Source organism: Aotus nancymaae, unplaced genomic scaffold, assembly GCF_030222135.1.
Source record: "Aotus nancymaae isolate 86718 unplaced genomic scaffold, 86718_ANA_hifiasm-v0.15.2.pri h1tg000036l, whole genome shotgun sequence".
Taxonomy (NCBI): Eukaryota; Metazoa; Chordata; class Mammalia; order Primates; family Aotidae; genus Aotus; species Aotus nancymaae.
Window position 1 is genome coordinate 16,676,998 of NW_026988450.1, and position 17,936 is coordinate 16,694,933.

General features: G+C 41.7%; 1 protein-coding gene across 4 annotated transcripts in view; it reads left to right on the top strand.

Annotated features, from left to right (window-relative positions):
• Positions 1–17,936, top strand: part of TRIM55 (tripartite motif containing 55) — a 47,808-nt gene that overhangs the window by 12,835 nt on the left and 17,037 nt on the right. The window contains exons 5-10 of one of the 4 annotated variants that reach the window (XM_064384245.1): positions 9,273–9,506; positions 9,848–9,870; positions 9,973–10,097; positions 11,977–12,221; positions 13,637–13,924; positions 15,375–15,464. In XM_064384245.1, the coding sequence (XP_064240315.1) occupies positions 9,273–9,506; positions 9,848–9,870; positions 9,973–10,097; positions 11,977–12,221; positions 13,637–13,924; positions 15,375–15,386 (927 nt within the window). In that variant the 3' untranslated portion in view covers positions 15,387–15,464. The other 3 variants (XM_064384243.1, XM_064384242.1, XM_064384246.1) reach the window with 3 other exon arrangements.

Genomic DNA, 17,936 nt, shown 5'->3' on the forward strand with positions numbered 1-17,936 from the left:
ATCCCTGAGGACGGGGATGGCCACCCTGTGCATCTGTCATCACTGAGGTGACCTCCCAGAGCCAGTGTCATATCAGTGGGCAGAGCCCAGAGGCTCAGCTTTTTGCCAGCCTGCAAGGTAGGACAATGTAGAGCAAACCAGGTCCTCAGCTGGCAGTGAAATGGTCCTAGCTTGAGCACCAGGTGGATTCTGAGCCAGGGTCAGGGCCACAGAGCTATTGTGTCTCCTGTTCTGCCTGGAGTTCGTTTCCCTTTCTGGCTTTGTGCACCACCTGCCCAGAAACATTTTCTGAGAAGCTATGCATGGTTCCTGGCCAGGGGGTGGGGAGCTGTTGTTAAATAATTCTCTTTTCTGATTGGCGAAGACCTCCTTAGGGATAAGAAATGAAGTAGTCCCTGGGGTGGGTATTATCCTTCCATAATTACGCTGGGGCCCTGACACCTGCCCCAGAGCCCTTTGGCCGCAGTGTCTTCCTTGCACATGTCTAATTTTGTCTCTAATCATGGGAGGCACCTGGCCCAGGACCAGCCCTGGAGCAATGCTGAGCTTAGGGTAAATGACACTGTGGACTCATTGTTATCCTTTAAGAATAATGTCTGCAGTTAACATGAAGTTACAGTGATAATGAAGAAGGCTTTGAGGATGACTATAGTTGCAAAAGAGCAGACTGAAAAGGGAGTGGCATTTTCCTTCCATGCTGTGGGCTAATGGTGAGTGGAGGAGCCATGAGTCTTTTTACCTCTGCTTCTTGAGAGTGGCCCAGCCTAAGACATTCCCTGAACTGTGGACTTCAGGGTGATGGAGGGCTTCTGGGCTGCTCCAGATGAGCCCAGCATGATCTGAAGCTTCACTTGCCTTTCTAGGCCTGGAGATGTTCTGGGATGGGATGGGATGGGACTGGATTGGGGGCTGCCTGTAGGAATGGAAATGTCTCCTGGGGAGCTCTCTGCTTCCAAGAAAACATGCTTGACTTTCATTCCTCATCCCTAGAGAACACAATCTACCTCTTGTAAACTTTATCAATGGCACTTATCCTATGTCACTAGATACTGAAGGGCACAGGATGTTAATACTGGCCCTCCCACAGGCAGTCTGCCAGGCCTAGAAACATCGCTGTTTTGTATAAGTGCCTGTCTAGGGGAAACTACTCCAAGTTGAATAATAAATATTTGATACTGAGCATTTCCAATCTCTGAAAAAGGACAATTTGAATAAAACCCTCCAATGAATTTGCAGTGAGAACAAATCTGCTGTACTTCCAAAACAGTGATTTTACCCCAAATGGCCTTTTCTCATCTCTGAGACATTGTCCATGCCATTACAAATATGAAGAATAAATGTAATTAGAATTGTTTAAATAGCATGCCAGAATTTTAAAGGCAATATATGTTTAAAAGAACAGATTTCGGTGTTTGAGTTTTAGCGCTGTTGCTTAATTACATGATATTGGGCAAGTTACTTAAGCTTCCTCTCCCTCGACTTCCTCAGCGTTCCAGTGGGGATGATGATACCTTCTTCACAGCCTTGTCATGATGACTAAGTTGAAGTAAGAGGCACATGCCAGGGGCTTGGTAAATGTCACCTTACAGCCTCAGAGTCAGCTTGGAAAGCACACACTTATTCTGATGATGTGACCCAATTGGAAGCTCTAGAGATTCTGGGGCATCTTTTAAATGGTGTCAGAAGACTATCAGGTCCTAGTTAATTGTGACGGCAGGACTGAGCATCTCCCTCTAGAGGGACACATTGAAAATGAATGGAGCTAGACATGACTTCTATTCTTTATTGAAGAGACTTTGTGGCAACTGGAAATATTGGCAACCAAGGGAGGCTGAGCCTTTTCTGGGAAACATGGTGACTACCCACAGCAGACCAGAGTAAGACAAGCATCTGCTCAGCTTGACAAGTGGCTTTCACCGGACCATAGGGCTCCAGTCAGAACAGGCCCACCTGGCCCTCAGCCCTCATAGCATCTACTCAAGAAGATTCTAAATAGTCTAGACTAGCCCAGAAAACCCTAAATGCCAAGAACCCCAAGAGTAAGTGTTAGAAATCCCTAAAATTATGGAATAATTATCCTTCGAACATGGAGCGGCAACATGAAGCATTAGAAAAGAGCCTGAGTTTGAAAGGCCCCAGACCCATGGCCACTGAATAGAGTTGTCTGCTGAGCAGTACACAAAGGAGCCAGTTGATGGAGGGCTGAGCCCAGCCTGGGTGCCTGGAAGATGGTGTCTCTAGTTTATCTGTCCCCTTTCTAGGGACATCCTAGTCTGTACTCATGGGACTTCTCCAAGTGCTTGTAACTGGAGCTTTATGAATGAAAGGCTGGATTTGATTTTCTTGGAAGGAACTTCTTACTTTTTTCAATATTATTAATTATAGGCTGCTTTTTTTTTTTAATCTTTTTTTGGAGGGTTGGTGGGAAGAAATCCTGTTTGTTTAATGAAGGGAAGTTTGAAGTTTCTTATTTCAAATGAAGGTATACCTCTGAACAAGTATGTCGTGATGAATGTTGGAGGAATGTGGTGGAGATATGAATGGGCCTAATCAAGCCACAATTGCTCAGTGACAAGTGGTGGGGCTAAGAGCTTATCTTCAGCTCTATTTTGGTCACAGAGCTGTGTTCCTTACATGGTAAGAGCAGTGGTCATTGTTGCCTTAGGTTTTTTCCTACTGTGGCCACCACACATGTGCAAGCTAGTGCTGACCTTTCAGGGCCAGGGCATGTAATGTATGTCTTAGTGCTATAGATGACACAGACTTGCCAGTAACAGAGGGAGGCACGTCATAGCCTAAAGACTCTCTGAAACGTCTTCACATTTACCTAAAATTAGAGAGTCTTGGACCTGTAGAGTCAGAAAGGACCTTAGCAATTATACAATTCAGTCTTTCACTGTACAAATACAAACATATTAACAACTGTCCTGAGGTTCAGTGGTTTCCCTAAGGTTGCATAGCTATATTTTACTGGTTTTTTGGTTTTTGTTTTTGTTTTTTTTTTTTTTTTTAAAAAAAAAACAACATTGAATGAAGCAGAAGCTTAGACTGTCCACTTAAATACTTTTTTTTTTTTTTTGGAACAAAATAAAATTGAAGCTTTTGCATGAGGGCTGAATATTTCTAGATGCAAGTCATATTTTATTCATTCATTCAGTCAGTCAATCTATATTTCTCAAGTGTGCATTGTGTGCCGTATTCTGTACACATAATGCTGGGAACTAGTGATGAGCTAAACGTAAAAGGTTCCTGTTCTCAGGCAGTTTTTATTCTAATAGAGGAGTTAGACAATAATCAAATGAATAATAAGATCATTTTAGAGAGTGATAATTACCTGAGAGAAAAGTGAGCCAATAAAAATCTAGCCATTAAAAACAGTGGTATGGTGGTGCTTTGCTTGGAAGGCTATCTTCTCTTTTAATATAAGGTCATCTATTGTTGCTTTTTCTTTCCATGAAAGTTTCCCTGTGCAGTTGCATATCTTGTTTTTCTCATTACTACTAAAATACAAAGGTGGCTAGAAATTGTAGTCTGCCAATTTTAACATTTCCATGATGGTAACAGTTAAATGATGGCTTTAGATCAATGTTAAATGTTACCTACTCACTTCTAAGGAAACAACCAAATGACTATCTGATTTTTTTTCTTTACATTCAGAAAGGTTGGCATTGTTTAGAAACAGTATCCCACCCATCATCATTTTACCATTTCAATATGGGAGGGATAATGTTCATTTTATAAAAATCACCCCTTTTTAGTATATTGCATCCACACTGCATTCTCCCTAGAGATGGGATGAATTTTATTTTCATTAAAGTATTATAGACAACTTTAATTTGGTTCTCCCAAGAAGCCAAGAAATATAACTGTCCCAGCAGACCCAGGAGGAAGGCTTTGCATCAGAGTATGCCCAGAGGCCAATACTTACTGCATTTGTGGTGGGGGTTACTTCACTTGCTAAGCACAATCACACAGGTGCACACACACACACAGAGGATGTAGGAACCACAGACATTAAAAAGAAGAAAATGGAGACTATTTGAAAAGATCAACTCTAACGCTCAAAAAGTACGTAACTTGATTGAATTACTATGCAGAGAAGACAGGGGAAGGAGGGGAGGTATACGGCCCCAAATTAGGCTTAAAAATACATACCTTTTTACTCAAATAAATGAAAAAGTATGCTAAAAGCAAGGAGCAGTCTTTGGGATGAGGAAGTTTTTGTGGAGAAGAGACAAACATGGTTGCTATCATGCTTTTGTAGGTAACAGTGGTCCTTTAAAGTGTGCCATCTGCAGACATTTTGACAATACAAAAGTCCACATTTTTTCCTCATCCCCTTTTCAGGCTGCTAGAAAGTCACTGCTGAAAGTGTTGCAGATTCACATTAACAAAGGCACAGTAGGTACTGAAATTCAGAGTCATTACTGTCCGTAGCTAGGTGGCCTCTGAGAATTTTTTTTTTCACGGCACATATCTGTTCCCTCATCAGCTTAGAGGACAAATTGATAAGCTGAGGTGTTTATTGTTCCCTGACTTTCACAGCACTTTGATGGTCTTGCAGCCAAGAAAGAATGGAGGGCACCTAAATTAGTCTCTCGTGTGTGGGTTCTACCTCAGAGAGTATGAAAAAATAGACTTCATTTCATGGAGTATTTCACATTTGAATCTGACATTAGGTTAACCTGAACATTTTAAGTTAATTTCTAAAAGTTTATAAGTTCCAGTTTCATAATTCCAAGGAAGAGGCATGTATTTTTGCCATTTCAGACACAGATTTGTCCCTTACCGTATTTTGCATAGAATTATATTAAAAGCTAATTAAGAGAAATTTTTTCCATTAGGAATTAGAAAATATAATAATTTTACATTTTATATTTATCATTTATGATACTTTTTTTCTTTATTATTCTCCAGAACATTGGAAAATTATGGCAGGTTATTAGATCATACAATGCCGGGTACAAAGTGAGTAGTTGGTAAATTTTGTTGAAAGAATGAACTAGGGAATATAATTCTGAAATAAGTTAAGGTGTCTTGCCTTTACAAAGCCTACCTTGAGCATAGTAAATTTGTTTTGTTTTTGTTTTTGTTTGGAGATGGAGTCTCACTCTGTTGCCCAGGCTGGAGTGCAATGGCACAATCTTGGCTCACTGCAAACTCCCAGGTCCAAGAGATTCTCCTGCCTCAGCCTCCCAAATAGCTGGGATTACAGGCACACAGTACCACACCCCGGCTAATATTTTGTATTTTAGTAGAGATGGGGTTTCACCGTATTGCCCAGGCTGGTCTCGAACTCCTGAGCTCAGGGAATCCACCTGCCTTGGCCTACCAAAGTGTTAGGATTACAGGCATAAGCCACCGTACCCAGCCAGTAAATTTGTTAAAAGGTATATATTCCGTTTATAAGAACTTCATATAATTTTTTTAAGTTACTTAAAATATGGGTTCAGCTGGGTGTGGTGAGCTTAGCAATGACCCAGGAGTTCAAAGACCTTGACTCTAGGCCAGGCACCAATAATAAACAGTAGGATGGCCTTGAGAAAGAGACAGCTCTGCTGGGTTTCAGTTTCCACACGAGTGGCATGATTGATTTGGAGCAGGTTATTTCTAATATTCCATGCAGTTTCAGAATTCTGCAACTGAATAATTTAGATTAAGGAATTTTGACCTAAATTTAATAGACACTAATCCAGTACCAATATATGCCAGGTAATATTATAAGTGCTTTACAAAGTATGTAATGATATAATAATTTTAATAAAGTATAGACCGTGTATGGGATAGCATTTCCTACCCCATACGTGGTAGTATAAACAAATAAGAGTTGCTATTAAAATGATAGTAATTTTACTAACATTCAATATAAGTTATTTAAAAAACAGAATAGAAATAGAATAATGCTTGGAATTGGAAGTAATATAGGGATGAAATTAGTTATTGCATTTAAACTGGAAAAAAATTTATATGGTCAAAATAAGTGATTTAATCTTTATTTGACTTGGTAGAGTATACTAGATTACACACAACTTCACATCTGTCTCATTGTAAATGATTTGGCTGTCATAAACTTGAATGTTCTCACATATTAAATCACATAGGAGAAAACTTGTGTGAATCAAAGACTTTCTACCTGTATTATATCTTAATATAATACTCACTATATTATAAGTGTTTCAAGTGCACAATTCATTTGGGAGGAACAAGCTGGAAACCATTATATGTTCACAGTAGAGCTTCTAAATATCAGAGGGGCTAATTTCATGTATACAGTGGGCACATGGTTGCCTGAAGGTTGGAACAGAAGATAATACTGTGAAAGAGAGTTTGATTGGAAAGCTACTAATAGGTTTCCATTTCTAGGCCTGGTTGAACTGTCCAACTCTCATGATAAAGGGCTGGAGATGAACGGAAATTTGTCAAGCCAGGCAATTTCCGTGTCTTGATATGCTGCATGGGCCCTTGTTCCATTCCTTTGACAACTGACAGGACTTCAAGCATTTTTGTCCCCTCCCCAACCTCCTTTACTCCTACTCCTTCTTAAGGTCAGGCTCAGGCACTAATTCCTCTAAGAAACTCTTCCTGAGTCAACATTTCTGGCTCCTCTCAAAAGTCCTCCATCTACACAAAGGGTTGGACGAAGATTCCATAAGTGCTTCTATAAAAACCTGGTATAAATCTCTAACATATTTACATTATTCATCCTACCATGTTGAATTACATCATTGGTCGATGGTCTTTCTCAGTGAACTGTGAGCTCCTTGAGAATAGGAACTATGTTTAATTCTTTTTGATCCCCAGTGTCTTGCATGATATATGACACAAATGACATGCATCGTTTGTTAAATCCATGAACGAACAGGTAGATGACAGTGGTAAGGCATTTACTATTAAAATGGTTGGCACCACTGGATCTCCATGCGTTATAATTTGGTTAGGAACTGTGATGAGAATTGACTGTTCCAAGGGAGGCAATGGAGTGAGGGATATATTTCTTGCACATTTGCAGAGTATCTTTATAATAAAAAAATTTTGTTTAGGTCATTCTCCCCAACCCCACACTGAGAATAGTAGAGAAATTGAGAGAAAATGAAACACATTTTAAAAAAAATCTATTCAGCCGGGCATGGTGGCTCCCACCTGTAATCCCAGCACTTTGGGGGGCTGAGGCAGGTGGATCATGAAGTCAGGAGTTCAAGACCACATCTCTACTAAAAATACAGAAATTAGCTGGGTGTGATGGCGCATGCCTGTAATCCCATTAATTCAGCAGGGGAGAATCGCTTGAACCAGAGAGGCTGAGGTTGGAGTGAGCCGAGATTGTGCCACTGTACTCCAGCCTGGGAGGCAAAGCAAGACTCCATCTCAAAAAAAAAAAACCTATTCAACAGATATTTACTGAACAGCTACTATCGAGGAAGGTGCTCTGTGTCCTAGACAGATTCTACCCTCAAGAAAAATATAGTTTAAGTATTTAAGAAACTCACATGAAGGAAGAAAGCTATACATGACATAAAAGACTTCAATTTTTACCAAAATGAAAGAATATGTGATAAAGGTTATAGAATGGTCAGAAATGTCAGAAATAAATTTGCTGGATTCCCAAGAAGTGCCCACTGTGCAGGAGAGCTAAGTTAGATCATTATGGCTCACAATCCACTCTCAGCTATAAAGATCCTGGACCTAGAGATGGTCAGGTCCAAGGAGATTGGCATATATGCACACCAAGCTTACCAGGGCTTGAAAAGCCAAAAGGCCAATGACTAGGTGAACTGGATAATTAATTATGATTTAAAGATGGGCCCAGAGTAAAGGGATCTAAATGGTACTGGAGATACTTCAGCCATACAACAGAAATGTGCAAGCCAGACTTCCTGTACGGCCTTTCTCTCCAACAGCATAGGCCAGATGCAGTATTTCCCATTCGTAGACAGTATTGGATAAATAGACGATCTTGTAGATACAGTTATATGCAATTAATGGTAACTATTAGGAGATTTCAGAAGGTTAAAATGTTATATTCAGCCATAAAGATCAAGGGTCACTTTATGGAAGAAGTGGTAGTCCGACAATGTCTTTGAGATTGCTTAGAGTGTGCAATGGTGACTTGGGGGAAGAACATCATAAACAGAGGGGAAAGCATGAACAAAGAAGGTGAGTGACTTATTTTTGCTGGAATTCAGGGTATACAATGGAGGATAGTAGAGTATTATGAGGAAAATTGGAACCAGGTCAGGGAGGGGTCTTGAAAGCTAGTTATGAAGTTTAAATGGTATTCTTTGTGTAATGGGGAGTCATAACAGAAAAAAACATGATTAAGGCCAGGCATAGTGGTTCATGTTTATAATCCCATTGCTTTGGGAGGCTGACGGGGATGGGTCACTTGAGGTCAGGAGTTCAACCAGCCTAGCTAATATGGTGAAACCCCATCTCTACTAAAAATTCAAAAATTAGCTGGGTGTGGTGAAAAAAGTCTGTAATTCTAGCTACTTGGGAGGCTGAGGCAGGAGAATTGCCTGAACCTGGGAGGCGGAGGTTGCAGTGAGCCGAGATCGCACCACTGCTCTCCAGCCTGGGTGACAGAGCAAGCAAGCAAGAGAGAGAGACAAAGAGAGAAAAGAGAAAGAAAGAGAGAGAAAAAAGAAAGAAAGAGAAAGAAGGAAGGAAAGAGAGAGAGAGGAAGGAAAGAGGAAGGAAGGAAGGAAGGGGAAGAGAGAGATTAGAATTGTACTCTGAGGAAATTAACTTGGTTGCAGTGTGTAAATGGCTTGGAGGAGGAAATCCTAGATGCAAAGGCCATTGGGAAGCTACAAAATCTATATAGAAGGACTGAAACTAGGACAATATTGGTATAAGTGGAACAGAAAGGGAGTTAAGGGTACAAAGCAGGAAGTATCTTAGCATTTTCCTTGCATCCCCACACACATGCACACACACTTCAAAGCAAAGTAAAACCTATGTAACTCAAATACAATATAAAAGAAAATCATTCTTAATTTCTGTGAAATTCTCCATTTATAAAGAACAGAAGATTGAAAATCGTTGATTCATATAGCCAGTTTGATTTATTTTTGGATTGTCTAAATGTCAAATTGGTTAAAAATGGAATTTCCAAAGCACCAACACAATGGGTATCCATACCTAAATGGACATCTTCAGGGTAAAAAAAAAAATCCTACATAAGTAAATGTTCTTTCCCGAGATGTCTAGGTGATTTTTCCAAATCAACTTTCTTTCAAATACTTTCTAACGTTAGCTAACCCAACGAATAGGAATGTTGCAGAAAACAGAAACAGGAGCTTTGTGAGAAGTTTGATTACCTGTACGGCATTTTGGAGGAGAGGAAGACTGAAATGACCCAAGTCATTACCCGAACCCAAGAGGAGAAACTGGAACACGTTCGGGCTCTGATCAAAAAGTATTCTGATCATTTGGAGAATGTCTCAAAGTTGGTCGAGTCAGGAATTCAGTTTATGGATGAGCCAGAAATGGCAGTGTTTCTGCAGGTAAGTCTCTTTTTGGTGCCAAGGCAACAACCCAAAAGGTGGGTGCTGGAAAATTAGTTATCACATTTTCATTATTTTATGTACATTTCAGTTTTTATTTATTTTTACCAACTAAAATATAAACCCCATATGCTCATATATTCATCTATTTAAACAACTCAAAAAAACATATGTCTATGATACTGCTTAAATCTAAGAGGGTTCTGGTATAAGACAGTAGTTATTTATGACATTTAGAAACTAAGCTATGAGATTCTCAGAGTCAGCAAAGGAAATAATTGTCTTACTGCTGTCTTCTATGAAAATAATTTAGCAAGACTATCTTTTGTTTGCTTTCACAGAATGCCAAAACCCTGCTACAAAAGTAAGACCTTTTTATTTTATGGAAAAATGCATATTGTCACCTTTACCCAAGGCTGTCCAATTTTAAACAGTGACAGAAAGTGGCAACTTGTCTTTGTTGCAGAATCTCCGAAGCATCAAAGGCATTTCAGATGGAGAAAATAGAACATGGCTATGAGAATATGAACCACTTCACAGTCAACCTCAATAGGGAAGAAAAGATAATACGTGAAATTGACTTTTACAGAGGTTTGTTATTTTTTTTGACCATATGGACGAAGCTGCAGGTGTGTGAAAGCTGCCAACGAGTTGGATGGGAGGAAAGGGGGGATTTAGAATCACCTCCAGAATCAATGTCGACAACTTCACAAGGATTATATCCAATGTGCAACTCTATTACATTACAGGATCATATCGTGTGTTGACAATGTTTATTTAACTTTGAATATATGGTGCCTTTTTTTTTTTTTTTTGATGGACTCTCACTCTGTCGCCCAGGCTGGAGTGCAATGGCATGATCTCAGTTCACTGCACCCCCGCCTCCCAGGTTCAAGCAATTCTCCTGCCTCAGCCTCCTGAGTAGATGGGATTACAGGAATCTGCCACCACTCCCAACTAATTTTTGTATTTTTAGAGAGACGGGATTTTGCCCTGGTTGGCCAGGCTGGTCTCGGACTCCTGACCTCAGGTGATCCACCTGCCTCAGCCTCCCAAAGTGCTGGGATTACAGATGTCAGCCACCGTGCCCGGCCTGGTGCCCATTTTAATGTGAGGTTGGGTATTTGACTCTGGTTAGGCAAATGCTTCATAATTGATGGTGATGATGATATCTCAACTTCAATCCTACGCACAGTGTTAGCCACAATGATGTAAAGTGTCAGCAGGAGCAAGGTTAAGGATGAGATAAAGACAATACGTAGGAGGCATCTGGGATAGATATTGTAGCATATCAACTTAATCAAACTTTAGAGGACAAGAACAGTAACAACTCATAGAATAAGTCACAACCTGGACATAAAGCTGGGTCCATGTGATCAGTTACACTCCATGAGCTATAAACACATTCCTACCTTTCGGCCCAGAAATCCCATTCCTGAAATTTTATCCTGATTAACTAATTGAAAAGAGGGAAATAATCTTGAAGCTGACCAAAGTTTTGATCACCTTGACTCATGCTAGCCATCCAGATGACCACACCCTTCAGCTAGACCACTAGTAATGCTATTAGGCTGCAACAACAGCCACAGACAAAATTTTAAAGGCACATCTTCAGGATATATCTTTTTTAAAAATTACTTAATATTGTCTGTTCTTAATGTCACCTGAGGGAATATTAAGATCAGTGGATCAGGAAAAGAGTCACGGCATTCCAGCACTTTGGGAGGCCAAGGCAGGTGGATCACTTGAGGTCAGGAATTCGAGATCATCCTGGCCAACATGGTGAAACTCCATCTCTACTAAACGTACAAAAAAAAAAAATTGGCTGTGTGTGGTGGCGCATGCCTGTAATCTCAGCTACTCCAGAGGCTGAGGCAGGAGAATCACTTGAACCCAGGAGATGGAGGTCGCAGTGAGCCTAGATCATACCACTGCACTCAAGCCTGGGCAATAGAGTGAGACTCTGTCTCAAGAAAAGAAAGAAAGCAAAGAGTCATGGCATTTACTGTCGCAAAAGTCAGTCTTCACTGAACAACAGAGGTAGAAAGCTAAAATGAGGAAAGGGTTTTGTCTTCTGAGATAGGGAAGAGAGTTGCACTTCCATTTAATCTGACAGAGATAAGTAAGTGACAATCCCAGCCCTCCAGGAGTCTGCAGATGTGGCAGACTGTAATAAAAATGTGGACAGGCTCTGGAAGGTGAGGAGCATGATGCACAGCAGGGGTGAAGACTTTGTACTGGGGAGGAGAACAAGGAGGATGGCGGTGGTTCCTTCACATTTGTCCAGTCCACATTCCACTAGAAGCACGAATCCCCGGCACGGCACACTTGGACCATTGTCAAGTGTCTGTCGGAGAGGACTTCCCTAACCCTGACCTTAACTGGGGCTATAAGCACTGGCCATTAACTGTTCCCATGGCTGCAGGGATAGTTATAACAATTTTAAAGATACCTTGCCTTACTTTACCAGAAGATGAAGATGAAGAAGAAGAAGGAGAAGAAGGCGGAGAAGGAGAAGGAGAAGTGGGAGGAGAAGCAGTAGAAGTGGAAGAAGTAGAAAATGTTCAAACAGAGTTTCCAAGAGAAGACGAAAGCCCAGAAAAAGCTTCAGAGCTCTCTCAGCTGGAGCTGCAGGCTGCCCCTGGGACACTTCCAGTTTCCTCTCCAGAGCCACCTCCAGCCCTGCTGCCTGCTGCGGGTGTGCCTGTGACACAGGTAATCCCTTCTGAGTCTCTTTCTACAGGGCACATGGGCATGTCTCCTTACTGAATAGCCTAAACAGTTTACTCTGTTCTCCCTTAAGATAACTATATGCCAGACATTTTATGTGGTAGACAAAAGATTTCAGGACAGTCCCCATGTTGGAGAGAAAAGTCCTCTAGGTGATTAAACAGGTTCTTTGTGGTTATTGTTAGTTAACAAAACTTAATTTAATACAACTTTCCCACAGTAATGTCCTCAAATCTGAGGCAGTCTTTGGAAATTGTGTGTGAGTGTGTGTGTGTGTGTGTGTGTGTGTGTGTGTGTGTCTCGGTCCATGTCTGTGTGTCATGTTAATTCATAGAGAGTTGAAATCACGGGGACTGGGTCTGCTCTTTGTTACTTAGTGAATGTAGATGTAGAGTATAGGTTGAGAAATAAAATAGCATATAGGGTAAGAAACAAAAGTGATTATACTTTCAGAACTTTGAATTTTTGGTAGATAATTGAGGAGGTAAACAGAGAAACTACACTAGTTTATGTTCCTGTCGCTTACCCTGAAATACAACTTCTGTATTTTTTCCTTCAGTGAGCAAACAATGAAGCCTGGTTTTCAATGGATTTGTCATTTGATGAGATTGTATATTGAGAGAATTGTTTAAAACATATCTTAAGAAATTAGCTCCCCCCAGATGCTGCACCTTATCAGCTGACCTCATGTTTCTAAGATGTCACCGTCCAGTTTTCAAGCCTTTGTGTGGAATCCATGACACTTCAGCAGACAGGATCCCAACCTGTTGAGTATGCAGGCAGTGTAGACTCATCAGAGAGGAGTCCTGATTCTGCATCTGCTTTTGAAGTGGATTGAAACAAAACCCCAGAGGGGGATCTCGGAGATGGAATTGTATTTCTATGCTCTGTCTCCACAGTAAACCAGGCTAAGCTATTTATAGTCTAGAATCTTAAAATTCTGAGCATTCCAATTGAACTAAAATTGAAAGAGGTATAGCAACTGAGTGAGGGTTGGATTTGAGCAATGAGATTAATTTTTGTTTTTTATAAAGAGGTTTTGGGCACTCACACGTAATGCCTACAAATTAATTCTAGTCAATAGTTTGACCCTTCTTCCATATCTGATATTTTATAAGCAACATTCACTGAGATTTCTGCTTTCTGCCTGCCTGGGTTCCCAACGAGTGAAAGACAAGCTCAGAAAAGAAGAGTGCGCACATCCAGATGCTGGACAGAGGGATGCTGTGGTCACCATTCTGCTCTTAGCACTTCTGGAGGGTGGGATGAACTAAAACAGCCACCAAGGTGCTGCATGCAGGGAACGCACAGTGTTCAAACCCAAAGGGAACTAAAATCGACTGCTTTTTCTTCTTCTTTTCTTTTTTTTTTTACTTTTGACTTTATCTGTTCTGATTAAGGGGGAGGTTGTGCCCACTGGCTCTCAGCAGACCACAGAGTCTGAAACTCCAGTCCCTGCAGCAGCGGAAACTGCGGATCCCTTGTTTTACCCTAGTTGGTATAAAGGCCAAACCCGGAAAGCCACCACCAACCCACCTTGCACCCCAGGGAGTGAAGGTCTGGGGCAAATAGGGCCTCCAGGTTCTGAGGATTCGAATGTACAGAAGGCAGAAGTGGCAGCAGCCGCAACGAGTGAGAGGGCAGCTGTGAGTGGTAAGGAAACTAGTGCACCTGCAGCTACTTCTCAGGTTAGTGATGATGCACTTGTGTCTATGCTTTCCCGCGCCCCTTAGGGTCCCACTGGAACAGGCCATAGCAAGAAGAAAAAGGGCTTTCAAAAGGGCAGAGAGAAACCTCAGCCAGGGAAAAAGTACAGAAACGACTCATCCCCCAATGTTGGCTTATTTTGAGCTCTACATAAATGAAAACATAAAACAAAACAAATCTGAGTTCACTCTGCTGGTGCGTGGTGACCTCACACCTGGCTTCCCAGGGGAGGGACGCAAGTGAGCCTGGCCCTTAGGCATGCTGCTGAGCGCTGCTTCGTCTGCAGTGACGGGCTGTGTCCCTGGTCTCCTTTGCAATGGCCACTTGCCCTTGCTCAGCCTTCCCTGTGTCCTCCTTGGGCTTGCAAAGACTAATCCCCTGCTTTTGTGTCATTCCCAGCAACCCCCAAGGAGCACACTTGAATTGAGTTTTAAGTCTGTTCTGGAAAATAACCTCTGATTCATGGATTCTTGGAGTGTGCTGGCCACAGCTAGACAGAGATAGTCTTGGCTTGATTAAACCCGTGCTTCTTAAGCATGTGCTCCTGGGAGCAAAAAAGCACAGGTGCTCCTCCACAGAGATTTTTTCCAAGAGACTCTTTCTTTATATAATGAGAGTTGAAGTCCACGTCTTCCACCTAACTATTGGTTAGATGTTTGCATGTCTCGAAGAGTCCATAGAAGAAATCTTTTACAATTTCTTCACAAGGAAGAATGTTCATGGTGACTCCATTCTCATGAGCATTCTTAAATGATGTGTGAGGTGTGAGTGTTGCCCAGGCAAGAGGCTGTCAGAAAGCACTCTCCAGTTCCATGCTCCTGGGTCATCAGGTGATTGATCGTGAACCACAAACAACATGTTTTCCAAAATCAGAAAGTGACTTATTATCTTGATTGTATCTGCTCAAGTAGACCTCAATTCCATGAGGTAATAAAAGGAATTGACTTTTGGAAAATTAAAAGTAACATGCTTTGGGGTTGGATGTTTATTTTCACAGATAAAAGTGACAAAAATAAATGTTTGGTGTGAGGAAATCTTTTGAGGTGGTTTTTAGGTAAAAGATGCAGTAGACTGATTATTTCTAGAAAACGTATGACAATTCTTATACATGGTAGTAGAAGCCAAGTGAGGAGAAGCTGTTTTCTGAAAACAGTAGTGCACTACCCCAGGAAGAGCCTGTAGTAGGGCTCAAACCAAAATGAAAAGTTCATTGAAATAATGTTGAAAATAATTGTGATAATATCAGTGAAGCTTTCTTCTTATTTTCTCACAGGAGTTAGTAATCTGCCTAGCGCTTTTGGCTTTTCTTATACTTCACTACATCTGGAGTCAGATTCAGTGCTTGATTTTTACTTTAATGGGTAGGAAATATTTTCTTTTCCCTTGACTAACATCTCACATAGTTTCTTCCATAATGTTCCTCTTCTGTAGGCCCAGAGATGAATTTCTTCCCAAATCTTGAGTCTCAGTCCTCCCAAAAAAACATCATTCACAGATTATACTGGAGGCCTCAAGTTCCCACAATGCAATCGCCTTGAGACCTCTTCCTAAGGAGAATTGCTCCATTATCTATTCCTGCATGGAGGGGAAACTTGACTGAGAACAGTGACTCCGTGGGCAATTATTCAGAAATCCAGGAGGGGCAAACCCTCCAGAATGGTCATTAGGGGAGGCCAATTTCAAATGTCCATAATGCTATGAGGATCTACTCCTTGTAGAGAAAGGAGCGACAAAGGACTCCCAGGGAAAATACAGGTTTCCATCAGTTAAGTAGAAGCATTTTATCTGCTTACGCCACAGATGTCCAGGAGGTGGCCAAGTGACTCCTGGTGGGCTGCTGTTCTAGGCGGTTCCTATGTAGGTGAGCAGGTAGGTGGGTCCTCTTTGAACCCTCAGACTCTACAGAGTTTCTCCTGGGAGAAGAGGTCCCTGAGAGCAAGACACCCTGAGTGAAGCAGTATCTGGGGGATTGCAGCCATGTGAGAGCTGAATGAATTAACAGCCAGAAGATTAGTGTGCACTTAGCAGCCATCAGGAATTAGAACCAAAGAACCAAGCCATAAAGTCATCAAGCAGCCCCTGTGTATTATTTCTGAGTTACCCTTCTCACGGCCAAGCCTTTGCTTGATTGCTGTTATGAGGTTTGCTTGAGGACTGACACCTTAATTTAATAGCCTTTTGAAAGTTCTCAGTTTAATTAATAATACTTAAAGATTCCAACTCCCAGGTACTTTTGAGTAAATGACTCTGCTGGGCCTGAAACCCAGTTCCTTGTGCCTATAGCTCAGAGGCAGTTCAGGGTCAATGATGCTGAAAGACCTTGGTTATTTCTGGCTCACTGACTTTTCCCTGGGTTGACACTGATGCTTCTGGAAGGTCCAATCATAGACTTCCTTTCTGCCTCATTAGCCATCTGCTCAGCAGTGGCAGTGGGGCCTCCACAGGTCTCTGCATGTCTGTAACTGTGTGAGCAGGACCTGCCCACAATGTCCAACAGTCAACTGGAAACCTGTGCACCATGGACTGTCCCAAGTGTTCTTACAGACTGCTCCTCCAGACATTATCTGTGGTAAAGAGCAGTGGGAGGTTGTATTGGCCATGGACTCAAGGGGGCGAATGGTGAGAGAGAAAACTCCATGCTTTATTGGAACCAGGACCTAATTGTGGATCTGAATAATTGTCTGAAGGGTTCTGTTTACATTCTGAGAATTTGGGTTCGGGGCTTTGTCCCTACATATATGTCTTGTAATGCTTCTCTGAGACTGCAGAGGGAGTATCATGCTTCAAGGCTGCCATCCACTGAGCCCATGTCATGTATGCTGACATCCACATGCCTGCATGGGGAGTGGAGGGTGGGGCAGGCCGAGCAGGTATAGGGAGAGTGTTGACATCCAGTATCACAAAGGACCTTGCTGTATAGTTCTTGGTGTTTAAGGAAGGGCCTTTCACATAGAGAAAGACACCTGTTCATGATGGAGTACTATTCTTTGATCCTGGAAGTGGGATATGGGCAGGTTGATAGAGATCTCACTATAGTAGCAAATTCCCAGCCTTTGAGAAGTTTTTGCAGGCCTGATTCACCTTCACCACTTCAGAACCCAGTTTACCAGATTCATATTTGTCTAGTGCAAGGTTAGAGTGTTGGAATTTCACATTTCATCACTAGTCCTACCTTAAACATTTAGGATGTGGTAAGAGTTCTCCTTGATTCAGTAGTGGTCTTATCTTTCTTTACCAGGTGGTCCCATGTCAGAGAGTAATGTTGCCTTTAAAAACTCAGAAGCATCTCAGGTTCACTTGCTGACCTGTAAACTACCTTCAGCCCACAACAGCTGAACTGCAAACCTTTCAGAAGGAAATGCTCTATTTCCAGGTGCTTTCCTCATATCCAAGTACAAAGTGAAAGCTTCCCTTGATTTTACTGCCTGTGGTTTCTGGGGTGGAACAATTTCACTTTATCACATACCTTCTCTCTTCACCCAAGTACACAGGCAAAAAAACTGGTCATGGCAAAAACCAAACGTCAGCTGCCTCTACCAGTGATGAACAGGACCACTACTTCTTATTAGATCCAGGGAGTGTTGTGGCTCCCATGGGCATTCTCTAAGATAAAGCAAGGTTTGGATTCAGCCCTGTGGTGAATTTGAACTCATAAAGGCCCCAGTTTCCATCCATGCTTCTGCAAGATGCACTTGGAACCTCCCCACACCCCACTCCTCCCAGAAAACTGTGCGAAGCCCTCATGCATAATCTGATCTTTAGCCGCAGAGTCATCCTTTCAGTTTCTGCCCTTCTAAGCCAGGCCTGCTAAATTCTCAGTCAATGTAAAGAGTGTTTGGTAGAAATAACCTTTGATTTACTTTCATGCGTTAATTTTAAATTTTATTTTGAAAGAATTATACCATGTCCTAATCAACCTCAGAAAACAAGGCATGAATAAGGTGGGAGAAGGATGCTGTGAGACAGGTTGGCTGCCTTGGAGGCAGTCTCTGT